Source organism: Salminus brasiliensis, chromosome 9 (assembly GCF_030463535.1).
Source record: "Salminus brasiliensis chromosome 9, fSalBra1.hap2, whole genome shotgun sequence".
Classification (NCBI taxonomy): domain Eukaryota; kingdom Metazoa; phylum Chordata; class Actinopteri; order Characiformes; family Bryconidae; genus Salminus; species Salminus brasiliensis.
In genome coordinates this window covers 20,497,264-20,512,159 of record NC_132886.1, presented here as the reverse complement: position 1 = coordinate 20,512,159, position 14,896 = coordinate 20,497,264, and the positions used below count along the sequence as shown (strand labels likewise).

The following is a 14,896-nucleotide window of genomic DNA, read 5'->3' as shown; positions in this document are numbered from 1 at the left end:
ATATTTTGTATGATTACGATTTTGAGTGATTACGATTACCTGACCCGCATCACAAACATTTCAATGTATAAATGCCCTGCCATATTGTGCAAATTACAAACAGCCCTTTGACTTGAACAGTTACCCCAAACTGCAATTTTGATGTGCATATTTTGCTTTTCAGCTACAGTTTCTTACTGACATAACTGTCACAGTATGGACTTTACATACTAAATGCAATGCATTTTTTTAAAATGTGGAATTTAATTAAAGTGTGGATTCTCAGTGTTATAGAAGTAAATAGGTAAAGTTCTGTAGTACATGGATTCCATTTGTTCAGAGTTATTGTAGAAACCTAATTCAGGAAGACCAGGAGATTTGTGTACAAAGGACCCCCCCCCCCCCCTTAAATGCCACCCATAGAACATGCTGAAGGTGGAGTTAGCTGAACTAACATAATAACACGAAAAGCCAATTTTCTCGAGACCATGTAAGCTGAGCCTCTACAACACTGCAGGCCCAGGATGCCTATAACAGGGAGAGGATTAAGTGTGAGCTCCCTGGGTTTCTCTCCAAAAAAAGAGCCAAATTCCTTACTGTGCTTGGGACAGATTAGCACTAGGACATTCTCCCATCCCCATGGTCCTTTCTGACATGTTACTTGCTAGATCAGTCCAGGGGCTCTCTGTAGAATAAACATCATTCTTTAAGCAAAAAACTTCTGCAAAAACTTCCTTCTCTGGCCAAAGCTTTGAAGCTCATAACTTGTTTTGTTGTGGAAACGTGACAACTGTGTAAAATGATGATGCAATTTTAGAATGCTATATATTTGTTTTTGTAACACATTTGATGAATGCCAGAGAATGCACGTGTTGCACAGGGCTGTGTCTGAAGGATGTCAAGCCTTGTGCTATACTGCATATAAGAGCACAAAGGTATAAGCTGAAAATCCTCAGTGTTGTAAACTCCAAATCGATAGTGTTTTTTAATCAGGACTGTATGGAACCTTTACCTTTACCTTTATCTAATTTTTTTTTTTGGCAATAGGAGCATTTTTTTCCTTTCCCCTTTGTAAAAACACAATAAACATAAATTCAATTGAAAATAACCAGAAAGCATTACTTTGCCAGATTTCTCCTGAATGACCACTGCCAAAGCTTGGATTTGTTTCTTCTTTAATTTGGTGAAGTATTCATTAATCAACCAAGTTAACTACAAATGATCCTGGACTGCCACAAGGAGAACTTTGGAAATGGTTAAAAAAACACAGTGATACGCAGTAGCATGCAAACCTTTTGGCACCTCTGGTCAGACTTACTTTTACTTTAAGGAGATACGTGAGTAGAAGATGAACTGATCTCCAAAATGCAAATATAAAACATCATTTTTAACATTTGTAAGTAAGTAAGTCTTTGTTCACAATAAAGGTGCAGAAATTCATGAAAAGAACACCTCTTCAACTGTTGAGAATGGAGCTGGATTGATTGAGTTTAGGATTTGTGTTGCACCCAGTGGCATGGGGAACATTTCGCTGGTAAAGGAAAGAACTGATTCAGTTAAATACCAGCAAATTCTGGAAGCAAACACCACGCCACACATCTGTAAACAAGCTGAGTATTAAAGCGGATGGCTTCTACTCCAGGATAATCCTAAACACACTTTAGTATCCACAATGGATTACCTCAAGAGGCACAAGCTGAAGGGTTTGCCATGGTACTCACAGTCTCCCAATCTAAATATCACTGAAAAAACTATAGATTGACCTCCAAAGAGCAGTGCATGCAAGACAGCCCAAGAATCTGACTGAACTAGAAGACCTTTGCAATGAAGTATAGGTGACCCCCCCCCCCCAATTGAAAGACTTAAAAAGTATTTACAAGCTTTAATACTAGTCAAAGGGGGTGTTACTAAGTCCTGACCATGCAGAGTGCCCAGATGTTTGCTTTAAAGAATGTTTCATATTTATCTTTTTTTGGAAATCAGATAAACTTTTACTCACTTACTTACTCACAGAAATGTTGACCAGGGTGCCTGATGGTTTGCATGCCATTATTTGTAAAATCACTACTTGCATTGAAATGTATTTGTTCTAATGTCAATGATTTACCAAGGAACATAAATACCTACTACCCAGACAGGTTGCTTTTTAATTCCAATGTTGCCAAAACATTTGCACAGTACTGTATATGAAGTCTTCATCCCAAGGGATTTTAGATTGGTGATTTTACTGATACTGTCACCCTTATAGATGTCTGATATCACATTTGTGGCATTTTCAAATGGGGAAAAAGTACCTTTAAAAAAAGAATGCACTGAGGGTTTTATATGGCAGGAACAACATACTACTGCCAGCTGTAGTGTCGGCCTATCTAGCAATCTGTAAGGTGCCGTTCTAATAGGTGCCGGCAGACAAGGAAGCATTTTATCAGATTATGATGTACAAAAGATGTTCCTATCTTGCTCTTTAAAAAGCCCTGCAGTAAAGTACAGTAGACTACACAATGCCTCGAGTGTTTTCTGAAGACATTCCCAGCACTCCACTTGATCATACAACGTGATCTCCCAGTTCCAAAACCACAAACATTGTTTTTAGGGGCAAGATTCGACACGTTGTAAAGATTGTGTCTGTGATTATACCATTCACCTGATTTAAAGTGTTCTCAGCCAGGTTTGAAGAAACTTCAGCAGCTTAGCGTTGAAAGATTTCCATGTGAGTTCAGGTGAGCACACAACAGTAATGAGGTGGCATAGGTTCCAAAGACATTCATTACAGAAGCTGTGCGGCATGCTTAACAGAAACCCTAAAGACTGAAAACTAGAAGAATGGAATTTTGGAGGAGCATAAACATGTCTTTACAAAAAGAATATGTATAGAAACTGTACAATTTCTACAGTGCTGTATAATACCTCGGTAACAATAATTTACACTAGTTTTACCTCTGTATAGCATTCTATTACAGTAATATTTGTTAAGTTCACAATATTCTTTACTAAACTATAATAATTATTTGAATTTACTAAGATGTTAATAGGTAGACATTTGTGTTAGTATAGTTCTTTAACCCCTTAACATTTACACACTAAGGTGTATTACTCAGTAACTACAGGGGCTTCTGTACAAACTGGTGGGGCTGTTCTCTGGTAATAGAAGTTTGTAAAAACACTTTTGGCCTGCTGGCGGGCCATAGGCTTTTTAAGGGGTCAACAACATGGTCAAGAATAGTAGGTGAAATAATACAACGAGGCATTTTAAGCATTTTTACAACAGCTAAATGATCTTAGTATACATTATCTTTAAAATACAATTACACGAAAAAGACCAAGCCAAATGGCCATACCCCATGCTCAATTATAGCTAGCCAACTGTTACAGTGTATACTTTTGTAAAATAGAAATGTACCGCACTGTTTTGTTTCAATTAGAAGCTGATGATTTAATTAATACAGTGTGTGAAATCTGAGAACATGGCCAAAACCACAAGATACACAAATCAACATGTGCTTTAACATGCATTGTGGGCCAAATTAGTAACTGAGACTGAGCGTTTCTGCCAAAGGAAAGGCCAAAGGCGGTCTGGGTGGGTGGCCTGCACCCTTCTGCACTCTCTCTGAACTGTCACATCTTACCCTCAGATTCCGCTCAAGCATGTGGGGGCAGAGCTTCCGAACCATCAAAATGTGCATGTGCATGGGGGAGGGATAAATTCATGAAAAAACAAAACAGTGACATAATGTGTAAAGCACAACAGTGTCTCGTCTAAACCTTTAGTACGCTCTTAAAAATAAAGGTTCTTGGCTTGGGTGTATAGCTCAAGGTATATAACCATAACAATATGGAAGTTTTTACAGAAATGGCCTGAACATACTTGGGTTCTCATGCAGGTACAGAAATCATTTAAGTATTTAAATATACAGAACTACTGACTTTGCTAAAGAAGGGTAAGCATATGTATGGCCTGTCTTAAGTAGAGGTATGAAGGGGTTTACTATGATGATCAAGACGTTCTACCTGATCAGTCCAACATAGTCATGCTTAGTCATCATGCAAACATACCTTAAAGAGATGTCTGACCCGTCAAAACACTCCAAACGTGTGAAAAGTGAGGCTCTGAGGTCTAATTGCCACTGCACCTCAAAGGAAGACAAACTACACCTTCAAAAAGGTACAATTTTGGGTCACAGGAAAAAAAGCTGTTTTTTTTTTCCTGACAAGCGGGAGCTCTCTACAGCTGGGAATGAGTGAAGACAACGGCTGGAGTCTGCCTTTTCTTCACGGCAGAGAGCCCTGCTTCTCATCTCACTAATGACAGGGTCGCAGGCAGCCAACTGTTTCCAAAGCAAAGATGAGTAAAGCGCAAGAGGGGGGCGAAGGGGCAGGCAAAGGCTCCTTTTCCTCTTTCTAAACAGCCTTGGCCTCCATTTGGCAACATACCAGGGTGGCCTATCCAGTGTGCAGGAGTGCTGAGGACTCCCAGGCAAAAAAAAAAGGACGAGTGTATTTCTCAGATGGGGTAATGGCACATCTTTATCCAGGGATAAAGGAATCTAAGTGGGGGTTGTGCACTTGTCTTATTCATGAAGCAGGAGACGAGCATGCTGTTTAGAGCACTGTGGTTTCCACTTGACTTTGAACCAGAGAAATGACTCTTTCACTGAACCATGGCCTTTTCAAAGTCAATCAAGACAGAAGTCGCTTCATGGTGGCTGAGTTACACTGGCTAAACATTAAACCTACAAGTAGTTTTTACTGCATAGTCAGCAGATTATGAATTACCACATTCATTAGCATCCAAGATTGAAGTAAAAAAATTTCTAGATGTAGTGTATGGATGTCAGAGTAACACAGAGGAAGGAAAACATTGCATCTATGTCTATGCACATTTTTTAGGTCTCCAGGACAGTCTCGCAAGACATATATGTAGGATTTTGGGATAGGTTATAGTAGACATAGGGGCATAAATAAAAATACACTCTAAATGAATCTCATAAATGAACATGAAATGCACGTACACTTATGGTTACTGTAACCTATCCCAAAATCCTACACATGTATTTTAAGGGACTTTGCTTCCCGGTGAAACTAAGCAATGTACACAGTGTTTTCCTTCCTCTGTGTTACTTTGGCATCCATATGCCACATCTACAAACTTCTTTACTTCTATCTTGGACTGCTAGTTTTTAGCCCTTTAGTACTTTATTTTGACCCAGCATTTGCTTGATAAGTGTTATTGGATAGGCATCCTGTGCCTTCTCCAATTATACTTCCTCTCTCCATTACATTATACATTTCAGTCTCATATATCATCCAGCTACTGCAATTATCATTATTACAATTACCATTATTACACACTCAAACAAAGGTTCATACCTGAAATCCACTGGGCAGGAACCGTGCGATCAAACTCCCTTCCTCTGCTGAAGAACACCCCGCTGCTTCCGAATGCTCCACCGCCTTCCACAGCCACTGTCTAATTGATAAGACTCCTTCTCCCAGCGCCAATGGCAATCCACACCCCTCCACAGAGACAGAGGGAGGGAAAGAGGGAGGCAGCGTGAGAGAGCACAGGGGAGGGATGTTGTCCCACTCCAGAAACTCTAGAGGGAGGGAGGTGGGGGGGGGGGGGAGTGGTGCATGGAGGTCCACAGATTCTTTTAACAAAGAGAAAAAGTAGAAAATGCAGAGGCAAACAGAACGGAGAGACACAAAACACGCAGAAAGTAAGATCAAAGAGAATGCAGAATGCTTTCAGCACTGCAGGCCGTGACAATGCCTGCATCATTAGATAATTAAAGGCCGAGCGTGTACAAAATGCTGGATCTTTCATCATACAGACCAGGAATCTGGAGACAAAATAACTGTTTGTAGAATTGATGTTCTAAACACTTTTTTACACTTCTTTGCTGTGTGAATTATTAAAAATACCAGGAAATCTACATTTTGGAAATGTTAAAATTGTGAGGAAAGGAATTGGCAATGGTACATTGTATTTTGTTACATATTTAATTATACACTTAATTATAGACTGCAAAATGAAGGCATGTAATGTCACAGAGTAACCATATTAATTTTCCAAAGAGAATCAAAAGGCGACTTCATTTATAAGAGCAACCAGATTAACGTACATAGTGCCTGACCATTCAATAACAGGGTTGTAAATCAGGTAAATCATGGTAGAACCAACAGCTATCAGGTCTAATCACATTCCTGACACTAATTTCCTGTGCCTCATGACCTCTGACCTGACAACACTGGCAGTTAATAGCTCAACTAAGTCTAATGGATGAAGTTAACATTCCATTTACTTTTTGTCAACAACAGAATTGCTGTTGAAAAGACCAAAAAACACACCTTCACCATTCCTACATTTAAATAAAACAGATGTACAAAACCATACAGTTCAATTGTGGAACTAATTAATTAATTTTATTCTTTATTAGAATTACCACACATCAGTATTAACTAATTGAATCCAGAACAACAGACTGCACTCATTCACACTGAGGTTGTAGGGAGTGTTTCAGCCTGGACTGCTTTTTGAACAAGGCATGGCATAGGACAGCCAGACAGAATAGTGGTCATTTACATTTATCAGATCTAAAGGCACAGTTACAAAAACAGCCTGTTATAAACCAATAAATATCTTAGTATAATGACAACAGTTATTAGTGGATCTCAAAGATTTGTAAAAATACATCTATGTAGGGTAAACAGGAAAATAAACACTGTACAATTACTAATTAGAACACATTTTAAAATATGTTTTTTTACACTGGATCACTAATGTACATCTGAACATAACAGCAAACACAGCTGCCTCCAAACTAACCACTTATTTGCAAACAGAAACCCTCCTCCACCCTGCACCTCCAACCCCAGCCCAGTCCCCTCCACCAACATATGTACATACAACCTATTATCTGCAGTGCTCTCTCCTCAGGGCCTGTTGGCACATGACAGTGTTTTAAGAAGTAAGTGGATCCAGGTTCACCCTTTTCACTCTGACAATCTGCAGGAGGCTAATGTATGTTCAGAGGTGGTATAACAACTGCTCCAGCCTTCATACTTGTAGGTAATGTATTAAGCACTATGATGGCCATCAGAATGGATGAACCTGATAGAAGTCTAACTAGACAAAAAGTCAAGTTCAATGTCTTATGAGGTGTTATGAGGTACTATTTTTAAGGCCAAAGATCAATTAAGGTCACTTTAAGGTGAAACTAATGCCAAACTTCTTACTTGATCTGTTGCCAGGCCTGTTTCCATGACTGTAGTCTTTTGAATACTAAGGTACAAATCTAATCCTTTGTATAATAAAGCAGATTAATAATTGCTTGTGTGCAGAGTAAAGCCTTACTCTCAGCAAACACTAACCCAAACCTGCTTCTCTTGAAGTAAAATACTTCTAGACATTCACTTCATATATAAACCATTTGTCCATTTGACCTTTTTTATTTTCAGTGTGATGCAAAATGTCCTATAAACACATTAACTAGACTACATTGCTACATCTAGATTTGTGTATTTTCTTACTTGAATTGAATTCATCTGTATCATATCCTCATAAAATACTGTTATTTTAAAAGAGATCTTTCTACTGTATAATTATTACTCCTGAATTTGTCTTGGAGCAGGTGCAAGCCCTCTTCTTAAAAGAGAGGCCTGTCAACAGTGCTGTTAAAAGATGATATTTCCTCCATTAGGCTCCTTCTTGGATGGCAGAAGATAAATGAGCCATTCATCTTGCACTTCACAGCACTAACTGACACAAGTTCCTCTCAGAGCGGAGCAGAAAAGAAGAGAAAGCAGCGGAGCTGAACATGCATTTGAAATCACTGGGGAGCTCAGGAGCTCCAAAAGCAAATATTGGGTCTCTTCACGCAATACCATGTGTAATACAGCACAGTGAAAAAAATGTTGCCCCCATCTGACTTTCTGACACATATTTAGGCATATAGTTTTGTGAAATACACATATATTTTGCCTGATCTTATCATGGACAGTAGAGTCTGGCAGGACAATCCACCAACAATGTGACAAGTTTCATGTCTTTGGTGGACAAGGTCTCAATTCTTTATACTGGAGGCATTGAACCTTAGCTAGCATTTTAATTGTGGTGGAGAGTGCAGTCTAATGCTGCATTCATGTGCTAGTCAAAAGATTCAACTTCCAAGTTGTGAAGTCGGAATTATGAGCATGTCACTTACAAGTGCTTTGTTGTCAGAGCAACGCGAAAAATGGCGGCTAATGTAGCGTTAATAACTTGCAGAGTTGCCGCTTTGCTATGGATAGAAAGATAAATAGCCTTGTTCTATAGCAAGTTAAATGTACATCAATTACAGATTAAAATTATGTGCATAAACAATCACTAACAGCAGCTTTAAAAGTTTGAGGTCACCTTAAATCACGACTTGAGGGGGTATTCATATGAAACTTCCAGGTCTGGAACTTATATTTAGCATAATTCTGATAGCATGTGAACGCAGCATAACACACCATGATCCCTGATACTGTGGATTAGGTACACTCATGTTTAGCAGTTTAAGATTTTGCACAGGCAGGCAGTATAAACACTGAGCTATATACAGCTATATATGCCAGAGCACAGTAGAATGCTAATTGTTTGACTGTATCCTGCAGTAAGCATGTCAGTCATCTCCACTCAATTATTCAGATCTCCCTTCCTAATCTGTCACCCATATTTCTTGGGGTAACTTGGGGACACAAAGCAGCAGAAAGCAACACTCTTCATGCATTTATTAAAGATGAAATTGAAACAAACAGAAAAAAAAGAAAAACAAACAAACACAGCAGTTGATCAACATTACAATCTAGTGATCTAGCAGCTGAGTGGGCACTCAGTAATATTTGTAAACAGGAAACCCTCCCATAGCCCAGTGTTACATGCAAACATGTAGGTTTCGCATTCGTGTGTCTGGCTCTGTTTTTCGGACTCTCCCTCCACAGGTGTACCTGCTTAGCTACATGAATCACTGACTAATGGCACTGAGGGCACCTGGCTGGAGAAATTGGGGGAGGAGCCTACTCTTTAAAAGCAGAAGCCAAGCTAGCTGATGGAAGAGGGCTGCTGTGATATGCTGTGTGGTTGACTTTAAGCAGTTCAGTTGGGACTAGTTTAGTCTGGATGTAATGCTGGCATGTTTCTGTAACTTTGGTTTAACAGGAGTTTAGAACTTGCTTTATTTGCAAGGATTCTTAACTTGAGAGATTCCTTGTCATGTGGAGTGTCCTGGGTTATTTACCTGAGCACTTAAACTGAGTTCACTGGTGGTTTGTATTTCTTGTGTTGATGTTTGCTTATGTTTGGTGAACTGGCACACCAATTATGTTTTATAGGAAAGGTTGTACATGTTTGTGCCACTGGGGTTCAAACATGTAGGAGGTGCACCTATACATGGCACACCCCCTTTAGTTTAGTTCCCCATGCTGTAGAAAAGGTGGCACCCTTTGGGTGTGTATCAGTGACTGTAGTCTTAATAAAATGACTTGCTCTTATTGGTTCCTTACTACTATCCCCTGTCTTTATTGACTTAAACATGCAATGTTATTGATCCCATGGTACCATAGACCAAGAGTTTGATCTTAACACTAGATGTGTTCAAACTTTAGGCATTACAAATGGAGCTGGTGGGTATGTATTGCCCTTCAATTTTAAGAAGGTGTGCAAGTGTACGGTAGCTGTTTCACCATGACCTTTCTACAAAAAGTTTAGACACCTAGACTAGGTTTGGCCTAGAAATGTATGCTTAGACCAAGAACCATGAAAACCTGGGCTTTATGGCTCTCCTGTCTGTTCAGTGTGAATTTGATTATGTACGTGCAATATTATTAAATGTATAACACTAAGTGCTAGTTTGGACCATGTTATCAGCATGTTTGGGAGGGAAAGAAGTCAAGAATGTTATGCTGGGTTTCAGGTGTTGTGGCTCTTGGGTAAGTTCCTTAACCGTCCCCTGGGAGCGTGTGCTCGCTGTCAACTACTTGAGGGTTGGAGGGTTGCAAAGACTGGACAATTTGGAGATTTATAGCACATTAGATTGGGAGAAGGAGCTTCAGGCATGTTCCTCTTTAAAATGTGCTTCCATACCACTGTGTAAACACATTGGTATGGGAAATGTCTCTAAAAACTTGGGACCAATGGAATGAAGCAACACTGACCTCTGCTGTTGAAATGTAATGCTTTCAAATTGCTTTCTTGACTTCTAGCATGAATACAAAATAATTGCTAATAAACAGTCTGGTTATGTTTCCTTGTACCTTTGTGACTAAATACTCCATTTAATGTAACACTGTCAATTTATTAAAACCATATGTCAGACTGTCTATACTATACTCATGTGTAGAGAAAGAAAGGCCTGTGATTAAAAGTGTAAGAGTTGAAAAGAGCTCTTGAATCCCCAAAGTGAAAAGCAATCATCCTTTAAACCAAAACAAGGCCCTCTGCTTTGCTCCGCTGCCAGGAACAGCAAGGGCACAATGCCTGTCAAATGGACTGTGACATTCCAGGGGTTTTGTGTGTGAGCCGTAATTACTTTCTCTCCAGGTTTTGGCTGTGGGGTCTACAGGCTGTGAATCCTACACACCCACCCATCCATCCTCCCTCCCCAATTAGCAAGTGCAGTTCTCCTTCCCTTCTTGTTCCCTCATCTTAGTGTGAGGTGCAGTCAGGGAACCATCTCCTTCTGTTTATCTGTCTCTCCTGTTTGAGCATGGAGTTTAGAAGAGCGATGAGCTTTGGTTTGTGTGTGGTGCTGACCCTGAGCATGGTCAGTACTTTGATGATAGAAGAGGATCTTGAGGAGGGTGTGGAGAACAAGGATCTAAGCAAGGCCATTTTGGAGATGCTGCACATCAATAAGCTCTCAGTGCCTCACCAGGCCAAGCCACACCCGTATATGAAGCAAGTTTACCAGCTACTGGACACGCAGGAGACGAGGCAGAGGAGCGACGCAGACGGGATGCTGGTGCAGAGTTTCCGCAGCATCCAAGGTAAGAGTCACTGAAATGATTTTGATAGTGTGTAGCAGCGGTTCCCAACCCTGCTTCTGGAGGGCTCTCTGCCCTGCACATTTGAGTAGCTTCCTGCTTAACACACCTACTTCCAAAGGGCTTTGAAATTAGATGGATAGGGTTAGAAACCACTGGAGTATAGTACAGCCAGGGTTCCCACTCTTTTTAGTAGAGCATTTCCAATGAATTCCATACATAGCAAACATCATATAATAATAAGGATAATAAAAGCCTCTCAGTATATATCGGTTTAACATACATGGTTATTGAAAGTATTCAACAAGAATAAGATCTAAGATGCAAATTCCTCTGTACAATATTGAACATATGCAATCTTGGTGGCTTAATAACTCAGGATCTCACTAATATTTCCAGGATATTTTTTTTTAGCAATTTTCTCATTTCCCAAAACATTTGGGACGCATGGGAACCCTGTAGAACTCCAAATGGCCATTGTAAACACTACCACTTGAAGGTTTAGAATCACCGGACATGTTAATATTGTTCATTTATGTAATTTGTAAGTTATTTATATACTTAGATTGTTAAAGTCAATAGAAATAGAAATAAGACACCTAAAATTATTTGATGTATTAAAGTTTTCAAGAATCAGGAGCTGCAATAAGTATAAATAATAAATAATCTTTAATGGTCCATTTTTTACCATGTATTGTCAAATGATCTGCTTTGAGATTTGTTTTCTATAATATTTTCTATAATATTTATTTTATTCTTCACTCCTGATGCTGTACAGCTTTCTTTGGCATTTCATAATTATCTGAGATTTTAAATTCCAGCAGTAGTAATATTTACTTCAATGTGGTCTTACTAATTCAATTTGAAATATTAAGAGCCATTGTATCAACAGTTCAACTATTGTATCAACTAATTATAAAACTTTTTAATCAGGTACAAAATATAACACTCCTGGTTGGATCTGGTTCAACGTGTCCCACCTGAGGCCCTCCATGGCCGTCGCTGAGCTTGTCCTACTGAGGAAAACCCTTCACCCAGAGCCACTGACCGTTACAGTGGCTGTGCACAGCCTGTCACCTGGAGCGGGGAACCTGAGCATAAGCGGTCCCCTCGCTGAGCAGCTGCTAACCCTGGACAAGCTCCCCTCGTCGGGCTACGACGTGTTCAATGTAACAGCAGCGTTGACTCAGCAGCGCCGCTGGCCAGACGCCCTGGGCTTCCAGTTGCGCTTTGGGGATGAGAGTGGCAGCCTGGTGCTCCATGAGGCCCTCACTCAGAGCCTCTACTGCTTAAATGGCAGCTCCCTCAGTCAGCCGTTGCTGGTGGCCTACAGGGTCAAGCCGATGGAGCTGCACGAGGGGGCTCACCGGGCCTCAGGACAGAGCTCTGAGCGCAGGCAGAGACAGCACTGCAGGGCCGACACTCAGCACAAGGAACGGAGGGCTCGGTCCAGGCAGCAGAGGAGGGATGCTACCGCTGTGTGCAGGCTTTATGAACGGCATGTTGATGTTCATAAGAGTGAACTGGCTCAGTGGATTTTGCAGCCGACGTGGTTCAACATCAGTTTCTGCAGGTATGCTTTGTTAGTGTAAGTTTTTACATCTGGCTCAAAGGACTGAATAAACTGTCATCCAGCACATGTTAGTCCAGTGATCCCCAAATTCAGGATTGGGGACACCACTGTCTGCACGTGTTACTGTATTTCCTATTTGGGATTTGAGTGTAGTATAGCTTCTTCTTTCCCAATACCAATATTGACATTTTATTATTTGCCAATACTGACACTGATCTGATAATAAAAATAAAAAAAAATTAACTAATAAAAGTAGATTGTTCTCACACCACTGTAACACTGTACTGGCCTACAGTACATAACTCACAGCTAACAAGACATGACACTATGTAAGTGTGTGGTAGAGACTGCCAGTATCACACATTTTCTTTTCGATATGATACCAAGGCTAGGGTCCCGCTACCCCTTTAAAAGTCTTCTTGTCGATTCGTAACTTGAATAACTGTAAAAATGTTGACATTAACAGTGATGTTTCAATGTGAGTGGTGCAGCAGTCTAAGTGCTGGCCCTATCGTCAGGAGACTGGGTGCAGTTTCTCTTCCTATTGATGCCACAGCCATCTGTCCCAGAGAGCATGACTGGCCTCACCCTCTCTGGGTGGGTTGAAGAGCCCTTCCTCTCCCCATCATTCACACAGTGCAGTGTTAGCTGGTGCTGGCATGTGTTAGCTGACATAACAGTAAGGGCAATTAGTGTCCTCCTGCAAGCGTGTTCAGGTGTCTAATGGCTTCATGTGACTCACAGGAAAAACCATGATGGACTTCACCCCCCCCCCCCCCCCCCCCGCCCCCTCCCAACACTAGTAGAGTTGTGATTTATATTCCCATTAATATACATCTGGAATGTCCCCCACCATTAGTGCAGTTCCAAAAAGTTTGTGGACACTCCTTCTAATGAATGCATTCCGATACTTTAAGTTGAACTCATTGCTGACACGGATGTGCAAATGCACGCACTGTAGAGTAGTATTTTTAATACAATAGGACTGGACATTCTTTTGTTTGTCAGATTTTATTGTGGATATAAAGCCAAAAGCCTACCTTAGAAAGAAGGGATTTACTAAGGAGTGCTGGGTCACTGTGCTGTTGCTTTAAGATAACTGTTTCCAGTCTGTGTATCTTTTGCAGGGGTATGTGCATGAGGGAGAAATCCAAGCTCTCTGTGGATGAACTGGAGCTGCATGAAAGGCACGGGGAAAATAACACAGTTAAAAGGTAGCTCATCTGTTATACTTTTATACAGTTTTTTTTTTTTTACTGTAATCGAGACTGTTTCACTGGTGATTTTTCTTTTCTTTACAGCTCACACTGCATTCCACAGGAGCTGTCCTCCCTCAGAGTGATGTATCGGAGCACCACAAATGACATTATTATAAAGGAATTAAAAGATATCAGGGCAGAGAGATGTGTCTGCCCACCATAGGCTGGATAATAACAAGTGAATGGAAGCACTGACACTTGCTGATATACAAAGGTACTAAATAGTGTGAATTATGAGACAAATATAAGCTGACATAGGGAGGGGGATTTACAAGAACTATGGCAGGGTAATAGCTATCATAAGCTAAAAATAGTAATCATAAGCTAAATATATATATATATATATATATATATATATATATATATATATATATACACCCACTATGCTGACCACATTCAAAGTCCCAATTCCCCATGACTTGGGACACCAGCAGAGTGACTAGACCACTGGCACATGTACGCCACAAGGGGGCAGAAAACTGCAAAGCAAAATGGTAAAAAATAAAAAGTCCACATTTTCGGAGTTACTGACCTTTCTGAAATGTATGAACTTTGAAACAATAAAGAAGTGCATATACAAACTAACTTTGTGCATTAATATAGTTCATTATTCGTATCATTGTGTGAACTGGCTGTAAGCATAAAAAATGTCTCAAAGCATAAGTTCGTAACTACATAAATTCATGGACCATAGCTCATAACAAAAATGACTTCTTTGTGTCTTCTTTTCTTTAGGACAGAAAATTGCAGTGTTTTTACACATTTTTACTCAGTGTTTGCACTTCAGTCTTAAAAAGAAGAGACGTGGATTCTCCGTTTCCAAACATTTAGGAATTAAGAGTCGATTCCAAAGCTTTGGGCTCAATTTCACACAGACTTTAAAGTACGAGTGTAGCAGATACTGAAAACACAAATAAACACAATATAAGAGGAAACCTGATGGGAGACAGCTATCTGAAAATCAAGTTTTTTAATCGAGAATCTAGAAAATCAGTCGATTCTAACGAGTCAATTCACTTGGAATCGGAGTCGACTCCAGAACAGCTCTACTGTAAATATTCGTAGTTCCGCCCACCGCACT

At 40.1% G+C, this 14,896-nt stretch overlaps 2 protein-coding genes across 4 annotated transcripts in view; one reads left to right on the top strand and one right to left on the bottom strand.

Annotated features, from left to right (window-relative positions):
• The window catches only part of frem1a (Fras1 related extracellular matrix 1a), a 37,541-nt gene extending 32,105 nt beyond the window's left edge, over positions 1-5,436 (bottom strand). For all 3 annotated transcript variants that reach the window (XM_072687786.1, XM_072687787.1, XM_072687788.1), the window contains exon 1: positions 5,347-5,436. The gene's annotated coding sequence lies outside the window, so the exon portion shown is untranslated. The remainder of the gene's footprint in view (positions 1-5,346) is intronic.
• A 5,209-nt stretch (positions 5,437-10,645) lies between these two features.
• Positions 10,646-14,400, top strand: LOC140562271 (bone morphogenetic protein 4). The gene is made up of 4 exons (XM_072687772.1): positions 10,646-10,986; positions 11,917-12,556; positions 13,684-13,770; positions 13,858-14,400. Exons 1-4 carry the CDS (start codon positions 10,707-10,709, stop codon positions 13,976-13,978), a joined length of 1,128 nt encoding a protein of 375 aa, XP_072543873.1. The 5' UTR covers positions 10,646-10,706; the 3' UTR covers positions 13,979-14,400.
• Positions 14,401-14,896: the final 496 nt, after the last annotated feature.

Excerpts from the sequence above, each read along its gene's own strand:
- LOC140562271 (XM_072687772.1), top strand. The coding sequence starts at position 10,707 with ATGGAGTTTAGAAGAGCGATGAGCTTTGGTTTGTGTGTGGTGCTGACC. Across the intron at positions 10,987-11,916 it reads GAGTTTCCGCAGCATCCAAG|GTACAAAATATAACACTCCT; the intron begins GTAAGAGTCACT and ends CTTTTTAATCAG. Across the intron at positions 13,771-13,857 it reads GAAAATAACACAGTTAAAAG|CTCACACTGCATTCCACAGG; the intron begins GTAGCTCATCTG and ends TTTTCTTTACAG.